Raw genomic sequence first — 13,515 nt, forward strand, 5'->3', positions numbered from 1 at the left:
CTCATAATGCCCATTGACACTCAAGTTGATTTATTCGTTTTGTGCTGGGCTATTGAAGCTGCAATGTTGATGGGTTATGTGGTGTTGTAAGTTAGTAATCTGCCAAACTGATAGACTGTTTCATTATAAAAGCAAAGCATCAACACACACCCCTGTGATGCATGTCCAATTGGACACCTGTGATGGACAGTCAGCAACAGATTCCTCTTCTCTGTGCTGTTTTTATAGTCTTCAAAGTGGATTGGAAATTGGGAGGGAGGATTGATGGAGTCAATCAGACACAGTTTGGAGAATAGATGAGTAAACCGTCCCAATAGTGGTCTTAATTATGGTCGTATGTCTTATTTATATTAGGATGTGTGGGAGAGGAATCACTGTAAAACAGAGTTTTAATATCATTTTAAAGTATGCTGGACTTTACCATATTTCCAGCAGTTAGCCCAGATATCACAGCTAGCATCTCCAAAACAGCAGCCTCTGTGTATTTCTGCAGAATGTAAACCCTCCCTTATCTGGTTAGATTTCAAAAAAGTTGCCAGCATTTCTATTTTACATGTTAGACAGAGCCTGAACGCTCCAAAGAATAAAACAGCAAATTTCCTGTACATAGTTCTCTCCCCCATGTATCTGCTAAAGTCCGTCTCTGTCTTGCCTTCTTGCAGCCTGAAAAAAACCGAAGACAAATCTCGGCATGACGTAGAAAATACATCCATGACATTTTTAAACACTACTATGATAGTGAAAACAGCTAATTTTGAGTCATTTCTCCCTTAGTAACACTTTTTACATCAAAGAGTGTTGTTCTTAGTACAGTGTGATAGTCCATAATATGGTGTGTTGAGACAAAAATGTTATTTTTCAATCTCAGGCCGACTGTTCATTGCTCAGGGCTGAGCGGAAGCTTGATTTTCAGAGTTTTCTATAAGACAAAAAGGAGCCCCACCAGCCAATGATTTTATATATATATATATATATATACAGGGGTTGGACAATGAAACTGAAACACCTGGTTTTAGACCACAATAATTTATTAGTATGGTGTAGGGCCTCCTTTTGCAGCCAATACAGCATCAATTCGTCTTGGGAATGACATATACAAGTCCTGCACAGTGGTCAGAGGGATTTTAAGCCATTCTTCTTGCAGGATAGTGGCCAGGTCACTACGTGATACTGGTGGAGGAAAACGTTTCCTGACTCGCTCCTCCAAAACACCCCAAAGTGGCTCAATAATATTTAGATCTGGTGACTGTGCAGGCCATGGGTGATGTTCAACTTCACTTTCATGTTCATCAAACCAATCTTTCACCAGTCTTGCTGTGTGTATTGGTGCATTGTCATCCTGATACACGGCACCGCCTTCAGGATACAATGTTTGAACCATTGGATGCACATGGTCCTCAAGAATGGTTTGGTAGTCCTTGGCAGTGACGCGCCCATCTAGCACAAGTATTGGGCCAAGGGAATGCCATGATATGGCAGTCCACACCATCACTGATCCACCCCCATGCTTCACTCTGGGCATGCAACAGTCTGGGTGGTATGCTTCTTTGGGGCTTCTCCACACCGTAACTCTCCCGGATGTGGGGAAAACAGTAAAGGTAAGACTCATCAGAGAACAATACATGTTTCACATTGTCCACAGCCCAAGATTTGCGCTCCTTGCACCATTGAAACCGACGTTTGGCATTAGCATGAGTGACCAAAGGTTTGGCTATAGCAGCCGTGTATATTGACCCTGTGGAGTTCCCGACGGACAGTTCTGGTGGAAACAGGAGAGTTGAGGTGCACATTTAATTCTGCCGTGATTTGGGCAGCTGTGGTTTTATGTTTTTTGGATACAATCCGGGTTAGCACCCGAACATCCCTTTCAGACAGCTTCCTCTTGCGTCCACAGTTAATCCTGTTGGATGTGGTTCATCCTTCTTGTGGTATGCTGACATTACCCTGGATACCGTGGCTCTTGATACATCACAAAGATTTGCTGTCTTGGTCACAGATGCGCCAGCAAGACGTGCACCAACAATTTGTCCTCTTTTGAACTCTGGTATATCACCCATAATGTTGTGTGCATTTCAATATTTTGAGCAAAACTGTGCTCTTACCCTGCTAATTGAACCTTCACACTCTGCTCTTACTGGTGCAATGTGCAATCAATGAAGACTGGCTACCAGGCTGGTCCAATTTAGCCATGAAACCTCCCACACTAAAATGACAGGTGTTTCAGTTTCATTGTCCAACCCCTGTATATATATCTATTATTTTGTGGCACTAGTGGCCTTTATTTTTGTTATATTTTTCAAAGTAAGCGGACGGAAGGTGGGTTAGAGAGAGGGGGAAGACATACAGCATAGGTCTCCGTGGTCAATTAGTGAGCGGGATGTCTGTTAAGCAGCTGACTGCAGTGTGGCTTCTTCAGCAGATAGGCTGGCTAATTAACCTGCTTGCTGCACTGCCAGTGTTAGTCTGTAACACTCAGAATGGCAGAAAGGTATATTCTTCTGTGGGGCTACTGATACTGATACTAAAAATACTATTAAATTTAGTGGATGTTTATTCTGTGTTTTTGCTTAGGTCTGCATATCAAAATAACAATAAATGAATATTCCATCCATTTTTTTATACCCGCTGCTTCCGTACAGGGTGCCTATCTCCACTGGTCTACAGGAGAGGCGGGGTACACCCTGGACAGGTCACCAGTCCATCGCAGGTCAACACACCAGACAAACAACCATGCACACAACCATTCAAACCTAAGGGCAATTTAGAGAGACTGTCTGTTTTTGTACTGTGGGAGGAAGACTGAGTACCCGGAGAGAACCCACGCATGCACAGGGACCTTTTTGCTGCAAGGCAACAGTGCACCAACTGCGCCACTGTGCAGCCCATAATAAATAAATATGATAGATTTAAATATCTTAGCTTGATAAATCAATCCAAGGAATAAGATAGTCATTTAATTTATTTTTGTACTGTGAAACTGTTGTATAATTACTCAAGGTTATCACACTGTGATTGTTTATATCTTATCATATGTACACAACATATCTGACATATTCAGAAAAGGTCAGCTTCATGGCTCCTGGCAGCTTTTGAAATATTTGCACTTCTTTGTTAAACGGTTGCAGTGATTTCTCTGCTGTGGTTGTTCAGCTTCTTATCATGCATCTTTGCGCCTGTTTTTGTGGCTCCATAGAGGGGTCAGTAGCGCGTGGCCACGGTTTGCTCAGTGGGTGGTTTGCTGCAGCCAGTCCTTTTGCCTACCAAATAGCTTATAATGGGCAGACTCATTTACATGGCAGGAAACTATGGAGGATCGACTTGGACATCCACCTTGCCAGGCCAGGAGCGGAGACTGAGAAAAGTATTGTTTGCATGTGTGTTTATGTGGAGACAAAAGAGAACCTGCAGTCTCTTTTTAGAGTTGGCCTGGCGACAAACAGTTGCGTGCAAATATGTGTTAGGGTGTTTATGAAGACGTGTGTGCACGGTGCTGCAACGTGTGAAGCGATTGCAGGAATCTGCATGTGAAGAGAAGAGTTGAGAGGAGCTAAGCTCCTTATTTTTACACAAAAGTCTGATGCCACCATCGGAGCATGTGTATGTTTTTAGGATGTGTGAGAACAGGGCGTATGCCTGCGAGCCCGTTGTACACTTCAGCTGGTTTTTTATTTCATTAGTAGTCCTTTAAACACTAATACATTTGTAAAAGAATATTGGACTATTAAATTGTTTTAGGCCTTGCATTTCACAAAAAAATAGCTCTACAGATCAAAGACTGAACTTCCAAACCTTTATTGAATAATTTTTTGTTTCAAATTTTATTTATTTTAGCAATAATGTTTTTAAAAAATTTGGCGGAATTAAAGCAGGGAGTAAAAATCAGCAAGAAATTCATAGTATGCAAAAAGTGTATGTAAAAAACAATCTGGTCTGCAACAAAAATACCTGCCTGGACTTTTAATATTTTATCTTTATTACACAAATATGACTGTACAACTGGAATATATAAATCCTAAGACAAAGTAGTAACTTAACCTTAATTCAAGTGCAGATCACACAGAAAGGTTAATGGCAGTTTTAGGGAGTGTGAGAGTAAAAGCTTATGGTACAACGATGCAAGGCATTTTTTTTTACACTGACTGACATCAAATCAGAACAAACCTTCCCTGATCTTCAAATTCTAAACTTTACATACATTTCCTTATATTTAGAAGAATGGCCTTTGTAATTAAGGGTTGGGTCGAACGTTTAGGTCTGCTCCCACAAGCTTCTTACAACAGTTCCTCCTGACAGAACTGGTGTGACTGTGTCTGGTTTGTAAGTCGCCCTCATCACACAGCTTTTCTGCTCCATCCACAAATCTGAGACCAGGACTTTGTGACAGTCACTTCATAACATTGACTTTGTTGTCTTTAAGCAACTTTGTAACTAATCTGTCGACATGATCAGTGTCATTTTCTAGTCAAAAGACTTATTTGCGCCCAAGCTTTAACTCTCTGGCCAATGTCTCAAGATGTTGCTTCAAATTTCCACATAATGTTCTTTCTTCTTGATCTATTTGGCCATTTTAGAGTTCACCAGTTACTCCAGCAGTAAAACACCCTCGCTGCATGATGCTGCCAATCCTGAACGTCACAGTAGGGATGGTTTTCTCAGGCTTGCAAGCTTCCTCCATTTCCTACAAATATGATGTCGGTCCTTGAGGCCAAGCACTTTAGGACATGTCTCCAGAAATTAAGGTTGTTGTCCTTGAGTGCATGTCCAAACTATAATTCACCTTTTTATGTATGTTTTTGAGTAAAACCTTCTTCCTTGCAGAGTGTGATTTCAGCTCAGATTCTCTCCTGAAATGCTTGATGTATGGACATTTCCATTCTGTTCATACTTGCATATACTTATTTGAAGAAATTAACATAGCACCCTCAAGCATCAGGAAATTGTACTCAAGGATGAACCAAACACATGGAGATCCACTATTCTCTTCCTGTTGGCTGATTTGGCTGATTTAGTTAATTTTTCAGAAGCTCGCAAAGCCATCACATCATCATCATCAAGGCTTTCCCAACTGTTTAAAGGCATATGCCCGTTAACTCTACCAGCCAAACAATTGTATATTTCAGAGGACCTGTATAATACACCAGAAAATAAAAGTACTACACGATGATACCCATTGATGCATCAAACTATACTTGATCTGATTTTTATCAGAACTCAAAGCAAAGTACAACAATGAACATGCAGTCCTAATGTGTTTTTAGACAAAAAAGAAGTGGGAGTTTTTGGTTTTGATACTTTAAATTAACAGGAAAAAAAACAGTTTTTTGTGTATTTGACCTGTTGAACACGTGTTAGAGCATCACTAAGGAAGGCCAATGTTTTTGAAGATGATTTTTTTCAACATTTTCTTGCATTTCCTACCATAAGGACAAAAACTATAACAATCTCCCAACCTTTTTAGGTTACACTGTTTTTGACAGGTAAAGAACACAAAATAACTGGAAGACATTATAAACAGAGAGCCATAAAAACTCACCACACATATAAAAAAAAAAACCATAAAGACAAAACAAAACAAAAAAGACAGTGACAGGAACCAAAGCAGATTATCACTGGTTTGTCTATTTCCCTAAGTTTGCTTAAGCAATCACCTCCTTCAAAAACAAGGTAGTGTAATGCACAGCGACTTTGCATATGTGGTAGATCCCAAACGGCTGGTTTAGACAACACAGGGAAGGGTGGTTTGATCAAGCGCTTTGGATTGTGGGATAAGGAGGAAAAACCTTGAAAGAGAGGGGCCTCGAAGGCATCCTGATCAGATGTCCAAAATCCAGAGCTAACTCCAGTTATGAATCCTGGACAAATTGTGGTTCTACAAACTATTGATCCAAAGCAGGCTTAATACAGTACGCATTACTCTTTCCAGATTTTTGTAGAAAATGTGGGACAATGGTTATTTTCCTTCAATTTAAGTTTTGTTTTGAATCAAATATTGCTAAAACAATTAAACATTTTAATAAAACTCTTAATTTATTGAATAGGGCTATACCTCTGAGTTCTTTTGTATAGTAAATCACTCTGTGTGGATTTTAGAAATCCAGAGTATGTTGTTAGGTTACTTGTTAGCCCATCTTTAAAAATCATTGAAGTTTTTTGCTGTGTTTTCTTTGAACCCTGGAAACAGAATGGTTTAAATATATCATTGAAACCCAAATATAATATGAGATTAATGCTAATTATGATTGAATGTAAACTTTTGACTTTGGTCTTTATATGTGGTCTTCTATTGCCTGTCTCCTCCAGGTATCCAGGCAGAATGTCAGTGAGGGGCTTGGACCCTGCCTGTCCCACCTCGATAAAGCGTGAGCCCTCCAGCCCCAGCTCTCAGGGCGATGTCAGCCCAGCTCACCCCAGTCCAGTCAGCTCCTCATCAGATACGAACTCCAGTTGCGGTCCCCTCACGAAGGGCGTCAGTCACAACAATGGGCTGGACTCACTGAGCCTCTGTGGTCACACAGCAGGCTTGGCAAATAATGGTGGAACAAACAGGTTGGTATTTAAATCTGTTTAAATTTATCTCACATGTCTTACGCTACCAACACCATCTGAACACATTTCTCCTCACCCCTCTACTTTCATTCAGGAGGTTTGGGGAGGAAGAAGGCCAAGTGAAGTGTGAGTTCATGCTGGGAACTGTGGCAAAGCGGGTGTGTCTGGTGTGCGGTGACGTAGCCTCTGGCTATCACTATGGTGTGGCTTCCTGTGAGGCTTGCAAGGCCTTTTTCAAGAGGACCATCCAGGGTAAGCGCCAAAGAAAAAGCTCCTGCATATTCATGCACAGAAAAATGCTCACTTTTATAGTTTATTGTGCATGACTGGTAATGCGTTTTTGCATCATATAAACCGGTTTTACGAGCAGGATGGCACAGATGGAGTTATACCCCAAGCTTTTGTTATGGCGTAAACAAGCCCTGATCAGTTAATTCATAGCTTCCGCCTCCCGCTTTGCAAACTGCAGAAAGGCTTTAAATAAAGATCTGTTTGCAAACAGCTGATATGTGGTTAAACTTACAGGACCCTTTGTGTACAGTCAACATGTTGGGGGTTTGGGCTTTTTGAAGCAGCATAGCTGAGCTGCTGAGTGCTAAATGTGTTCGCTTTGACTTCTGTCCTTGGAGCTGAGAGACGAAAACCCACAGTGTGGGTGTTTTAAAGGGATTGTCCTGCTCTCTGTTGGCTCTGGGCACAGGTCGAGGACCTGGTGTGCTGCGTCTCGTTAAGAGCTCTGGAAGTTGGCTGCCGCAGCAGAGTTCAAAGGGTAGACTTGAGCGGCTTTCAAATCGGACAGCGAGATCTGATGTCTGGCTCATCAGAAACTTCCTGTTTCTGATGGAGGCTGGCAGCTGAGATGGCATGTACTAGCTGAATGCCATCAGGCTTAGCCAGCAACTTTGCCCAGTTGGTTCCATTTATTTATTGGAAACTTCTGTTGAGAATGTACTAAGCTTTGTGGAATACGTCCTCTAAATCCCAGTTTCAGTTCGAGTATGAAAATTAATAGCAAAATAAAATAGAGTTTAGGTGCCAAAGATATATCCACTCAAAAACAATGGATTGGAACAATTTCATTCAACAGATTTTATTAGAACGTTGTCATGGTTGTAGAAAAAGCTGGTAGACCTTCATCTCACATCATTTACAACCACTTTTTCCTTTCCCTACCTTTTCTCTCCTCCTCCAGGTAACATCGAATACAGCTGCCCAGCGTCCAACGAATGTGAAATCACCAAGAGAAGGAGGAAATCCTGCCAAGCCTGTCGATTTCTGAAGTGTCTTGCAGTGGGCATGCTGAGAGAAGGTCAGCTGTACATTAGAATAACTCACTGTTAGCTTCACTGTGATAGATCCAGTGGGAAAGCTGGCAGACCTTTCAGTCTCATCCTTTTGGACTTCTGACATGAAGACAGATGGCCAGCACAGACCCAACTGCAGTTAATGTCTGCTTGTTATTAATTTCAATTCAGTGTGTGTGTGTGTGTCTGTGTGTAGGTAAGCGTATATGAACGTAAAACAAAGGACTAAACAATGAGTAACAAGACTGCTAACTGTTCAGCCGTGTCACTCTTTGTAGAGTGGAGCCTCCAAAATAGCTTCTGGGCTTTTGCCAGTTTGTGAAGGCTGTTAGCGACACCCCCAGCACCCTGAGAGATGTTTGGGGGGAAGCTGTTAGCTTAAATAAAACTAGAGACTTTACCTGTTATAGAAGAATTTGCCTTCACTATCCCAGTCACTGTTCTGGGATTAGTATTCACGTGAAAAGTGGTAGTAAGTGGATCAAACTATTTGGTGATAAACACGTACAGATTTTTTGCCAAAACGACAAGAAGAACAGTCAAGTTTAGGCTAAGGAACCAAAGGTTATTGTACCAACTCTCAAGCTTGGTGGTGGCAACATCACACTGTGGGTCAGTTAAGCAACAGTTGGATCTGGTGCATTGCAGTGAATGAAATAATGAAAATTCTTGAATTTCATCTCATATCAAATAGATGGTTAAAACTTGGATACAAATGGGTGTTGCAACACAACAATAACTTGTTTTGGGATGGATAAAGAAGGCAAAAATAAACTTGAGGAATGGCCTACCTAAAGCCCCAACCTGAACCCAATTGAAAGTCTTTGGAGGTTGCCACATTCATTCCATAACCTTTTTGATGGCTACAATATATTTTTTTAACCTGCTTTCTATAGTGAAACTTTATCACGTCTTGGTAAATATTTGAAATTGGTCTGTGCACATGCCACAGATAGTCTCCTTTAGTCTGCCTGTGTGCCTGCTGCCTGATGACATATTGTGGTCCAGATTTAGAAGTGACTCAGACAGGAAAACATTAGCAGCCTCCTACTGTACTGGCCACTTGTCTCCTGCTGTGTACAGCTTAGAAGAGTTAGCAAAGAGTAGAAAGGAGATAAAACACCTGTGTGTACAATAGTGAGGGTAAATGTTGACCCATTTGATCTCAGGATAAATCACACATTTATTAATAAATTAAAAGGCTGTCAGTATATTCTAAGTGACTTTATGTTACACTGATGTCTGCACATCATGACCTGTGAATGATAAATTAAAGTACATTTTATTGGAAATAAGAAAATAACACCTCAAAGTATCCTAATACTCATCTTTTTTATAGTACACATGATGTTTAGACAGGAAGCATTTATTGTTGTTTTTGTCTTGGTGTTGCACAAGCTAATGTGGTTTAACCACACATGAACTAGCTGCACTGTTAGAGTTTGTGTCCATATAATCAGTTATATTTTGATAAACTACATTGATAATTACATAAGAAGAATCAAAAGGATCCTTTCATTTCTATATTCACATTTTCATGATCTGTGGAGCTGCTAAATCTGAACAACAGACTGCAAAGAGGGATGGTTTGGGGCATAATAGACAGCAGAACATGAGGAGAGGGGAACATTAACATGCTTACAAATGTATTTACATACATCTCCACCATTTTTTATCAATGTCTAAAATTAAATCAAAATAAAATATTCCTGTGTTTAGGTCAGTTTACTTTACCATAATTATTTCTATTTGCAAAATAGACTCTGTTATTTATTCAGAAACTCAGTTTTAGTTTTACCTCCAAAGGACATCTTCACAGTTTCTGACTGAGTTTTCGTGAACTTTTTGAATGTGAGTAAAAACCAATGGAAATGATTGGTAAAATGAGATTACAGTCCCAGCTGGTTTACATTTAAAGAAGGATTTATTATCTTTATTTTGGACCTTATTGTGCAGTATCATCTTCCAGAAGCAGCTGTAAGTCCACAGTGAGTTATAGATGCACCCAATTATAGCATGTTTACACATGTTTGTGTGTATGTTTAAACACCTCACTTAGATCTCAGATCCACGCTCATGCCTCAGTGTGTTTTTCTCAGTGCCATCATTCTTTTTTATACAAGCTGCTTTTAATAGGGTAGAGGCATCAACAGCATCCCTCCTCTTTCAGCCCCCCTCTGTTTCCCCCTCTGCCTCATAAATTCCTCCAGATGCCTTGTGGGATTCCTGGACCTCCATGAAACGCGAACTGCCCCTTGTAACTCCTGTCGTAAGCGCCCTCGTAACGCGCTTCATCGTGTCTCGTAATGCCCCTCTTCCCCTGGAGAGGCCGCAGTAAACTGAGATAGAGCGAGCTGTGAGGTTTAATGAGGAGAGTCAGAGCCATATTAAATGAGCAGCTAAAAGACAGATAGACCCCAGACAGGACTTGATTAGGCCCAGTTTAGGTTGCTGTTTCCACAGAAGCTTTCAATTTCTTAGGACAGTAGGAAGCATGCATGTTACCAAAATGAAATCAATATTGAAAAACTGGATCTTTAAAATTAAAAATAAAATTTGGTTTCTGAATATTTATAGATTGAGGTTATAATAAATAAGTGCATTGGTGACCAATACTGTCTCCAAGCTTCCTCAATTTCTAGGTGCACTAAAGTTGCACAATAAGACAGAGTATGTTTGTAAATTGAGAATGCTTTCACACCAGATCTTTGGAACGCTTCATACCGTGTCAGAGTTTGGTTTCTGGAGCAGATCACGCCGGTGTGAACCCCTCCCAGACCCTGAAACGGACCAGAGAACTATACCCTGGCACGGTCACAACTGCTGGTCTTAGCACGGTTTATTCAGACCCTGGAGTGGTTCGCTTACAGTATGAATGCATGCCAGGCCAGTGTACCAAAAGCAGGAAGAGAGGATGTAACATAAGGGCAGCGCATTTGAGTATAAGAAGAAGAAGTAGTAGAGGAAAACAAATTAAGAACATAATGCTGAAGACGAAAGAGGCACAACTACAATTGAAAACCAATGAAAGTAGCAACAGAAAATCCAATGAGACGGACTTTCTTCTTTGTGCTTCTTATGTTCTTCTTCAGCACAATACTGGAGCAATACTGCCCTTGAAACAATTCATTGCAACTGCATGACTTTACTTGGTTCTGTCCAAATAATCTCTGTGAAAGCAAACCAACTGAAGGTGTGAATTTTCTCACTTTTACCGATCCCTGGACTAGACCAGCAGTGTGAATGCGCCCTGACATAGTTCACACCCTGTAAATCACTTATATCAGTCAATAAGAGGCTATCTGCTGTATATCGGATGCCACTGAGGTATTTTGGTGTTTGTGGGGCCCGGACCATGTGTGGAGTTTGACTAGGCCATTCTATCACATGAATATGCCTTGACCGAAGCCCTGCTATTGTAGCAATTACTGGATATTTAGGATTGTTGTCCTTCTGGATGGGGAATCTTTGCTTCATCTGCGTCCCCACATTATGATGCTGTCACCACCGTGTTTTACAGTGGGGATTTTGTGTTGAGGATGACAAGCATTGTCGGCTCTCTGCCACACGTAGCATTTTGTATATTAGCAAAAATGTTCAGTTTTGGTCTCATCTGACCAGAACACCATCCTTCACATGTTTGCTGTGTCGTCTACATGGCTTGTGGCCTGTCAGTTTCAAATGACATCTATGTCTTCATAGGTTTGAATGATGGTTTGAACAGCGTTCTGTGAGACGTCCAAACTGTGACATTGTTTTATAACCTAACCCTGCTTTAAATTTTTTCTTCTCTAATCTGTTTCACCAATATTTTTTAACGAACCTCTGAGGCCTTCACAGAACAGCTGGATTTATACTGAGGTTGAATTACACGGAGGAGGCCCTTTTTTATAAACAGGGAACTTCTGAGGTCTTTTGTTCTGGATTTTATTTAAGGGTATCAGAGAAAAAGAAGACAAATGCAAATGGAGCAGACTTTTAAGATTTTTGTAACAAAAAATTGAAAATCATGTATTCTTTCCCTTTCTGCTAACCATTCTGCACTACTTTGAGTTGCTCTATCACATCAAATCCCAATAAAATACATATAAGTTTGTGAAAGATGTGACAAAATGCGATAAAGTTCAGTGTGTATGAATAATTTCGCACTTCACATGTGTACCTACATCGGAGGTCAATGGGATTGTTTGTGGTTTGGGCATGGAGGCGGTAGTGATGGAGGTGGAGAACAGGCTAAACTAGATGAGTGGATGCTGTGGGGCACTTTTCTGGACCTGTGAAGCTTCCCATGTGGAAATGCTGTAATGTGATGAATGAGGCCATCTTTATCGAACACCGATGGGCAGTCCAGAAGAACAGTGAGGTAGTGTGTGTGTGTGTGTGTGTGTGTGTGTGTGTTTGCCTCTCTCTTGTTATCCAGCAAAGCTATTCTTGGTCTTTTAGTTGTCAGCACATTCCACTATGAAACATTATATTTAGTTTTGACTTTATCTTCTGTCATAGCTGAACACAAACAAACACATTTGAATTAAACTTAGTTTAGCTGTAAAGCAAGCCTCTAGCAAATATGAAACTAACTGTTTCAAAGCCAATCCATGTTCAATTTTCAGCTTTTAATTCTATTCTCTATTTTCAAATTTAGCGAAATTATTGTTTTACCATAAAGAACTAACACTTGTCCTATTGCTGTAGCATGTTAGCCTTCAGCACTCTAATGGCTTCATCTTAGTCACAGAACAAAGGAAAAGCAGAAAAAGTAAGTGGACAAAATAATCTGAACTGAACTGACTTTAAATAAACTGAATTTTGTTTCACTCCTAAAGCAAGAAGCCTCATTCAAATGAGATACTGGTTAGGTTTTTAACAGTATTGGGAGGTGATGATTGTCATGAAAAGCATCCTTAAAGGAGTACAGCATATGATTTAGTAACAGCTTGTGAGGAAGTGGCAGACTGCAACCAAAGTGTGTATCAGAAACAATAGTTGACACCCATAATACAAAATATATAAATACAGAATAAAGGCTTAAGTCTCTGTTTAGATCCAGTTTATGGTTTGCTCTGGGAAAAATGGCAGTGCACCTTCCTAATTCAAGCTGTCAAACTATTTACAAAATTTGCTTCTATGAAAACACAATTCTGACTTCTGGGTATCACATCTGTATCTCGTACTCGTACTCGTCGTCTTCCGCTTATCCGGGACCGGGTCGCGGGGGCAGCAGACTCAGCAGAGACGCCCAGACGTCCCTCTCTCCAGACACCTCCTCCAGTTCCTCCAGGGGGAGCCCAAGGCGTTCCCAGGCCAGCCGAGAGACATAGTCCCTCCAGCGTGTCCTGGGCCGTCCCCTGGGCCTCCTCCCGGTTGGACGTGCCTGGAACACCTCCCGAGGAAGGCGTCCAGGAGGCATCCGGTATAGATGCCCGAGCCACCTCAACTGGCTCCTCTCGATGTGGAGGAGCAGCGGCTCTACTCCGAGCCCCTCCCGGATGGCCGAGCTCCCTACGGAGGAAGCTCATTTCAGCCGCTTGTATCCGGGATCTCGTTCTTTCGGTCATGACCCAAAGTTCATGGCCATAGGTGAGGGTAGGAACGGTGACAAAGGGTGACAAAGGGCAGCCCTGCCGGAGTCCAACATGCACCGGGAACAGGTCCGACTTAGTGCCGG

The 13,515-nt window shown here is 41.3% G+C and overlaps 1 protein-coding gene across 2 annotated transcripts in view; it reads left to right on the top strand.

Annotated features, from left to right (window-relative positions):
* The window catches only part of LOC124881531 (estrogen-related receptor gamma-like), a 50,515-nt gene that overhangs the window by 17,617 nt on the left and 19,383 nt on the right, over window positions 1-13,515 (top strand). For both annotated transcript variants that reach the window (XM_047387125.1, XM_047387124.1), the window contains exons 2-4: window positions 6,301-6,546; window positions 6,641-6,798; window positions 7,739-7,855. In XM_047387125.1, the coding sequence (XP_047243081.1) occupies window positions 6,314-6,546; window positions 6,641-6,798; window positions 7,739-7,855 (508 nt within the window). In that variant the 5' untranslated portion in view covers window positions 6,301-6,313. The remainder of the gene's footprint in view (window positions 1-6,300; window positions 6,547-6,640; window positions 6,799-7,738; window positions 7,856-13,515) is intronic.

The sequence above is a fragment of the Girardinichthys multiradiatus genome, chromosome 15, assembly GCF_021462225.1.
Source record: "Girardinichthys multiradiatus isolate DD_20200921_A chromosome 15, DD_fGirMul_XY1, whole genome shotgun sequence".
Lineage (NCBI taxonomy): Eukaryota > Metazoa > Chordata > Actinopteri > Cyprinodontiformes > Goodeidae > Girardinichthys > Girardinichthys multiradiatus.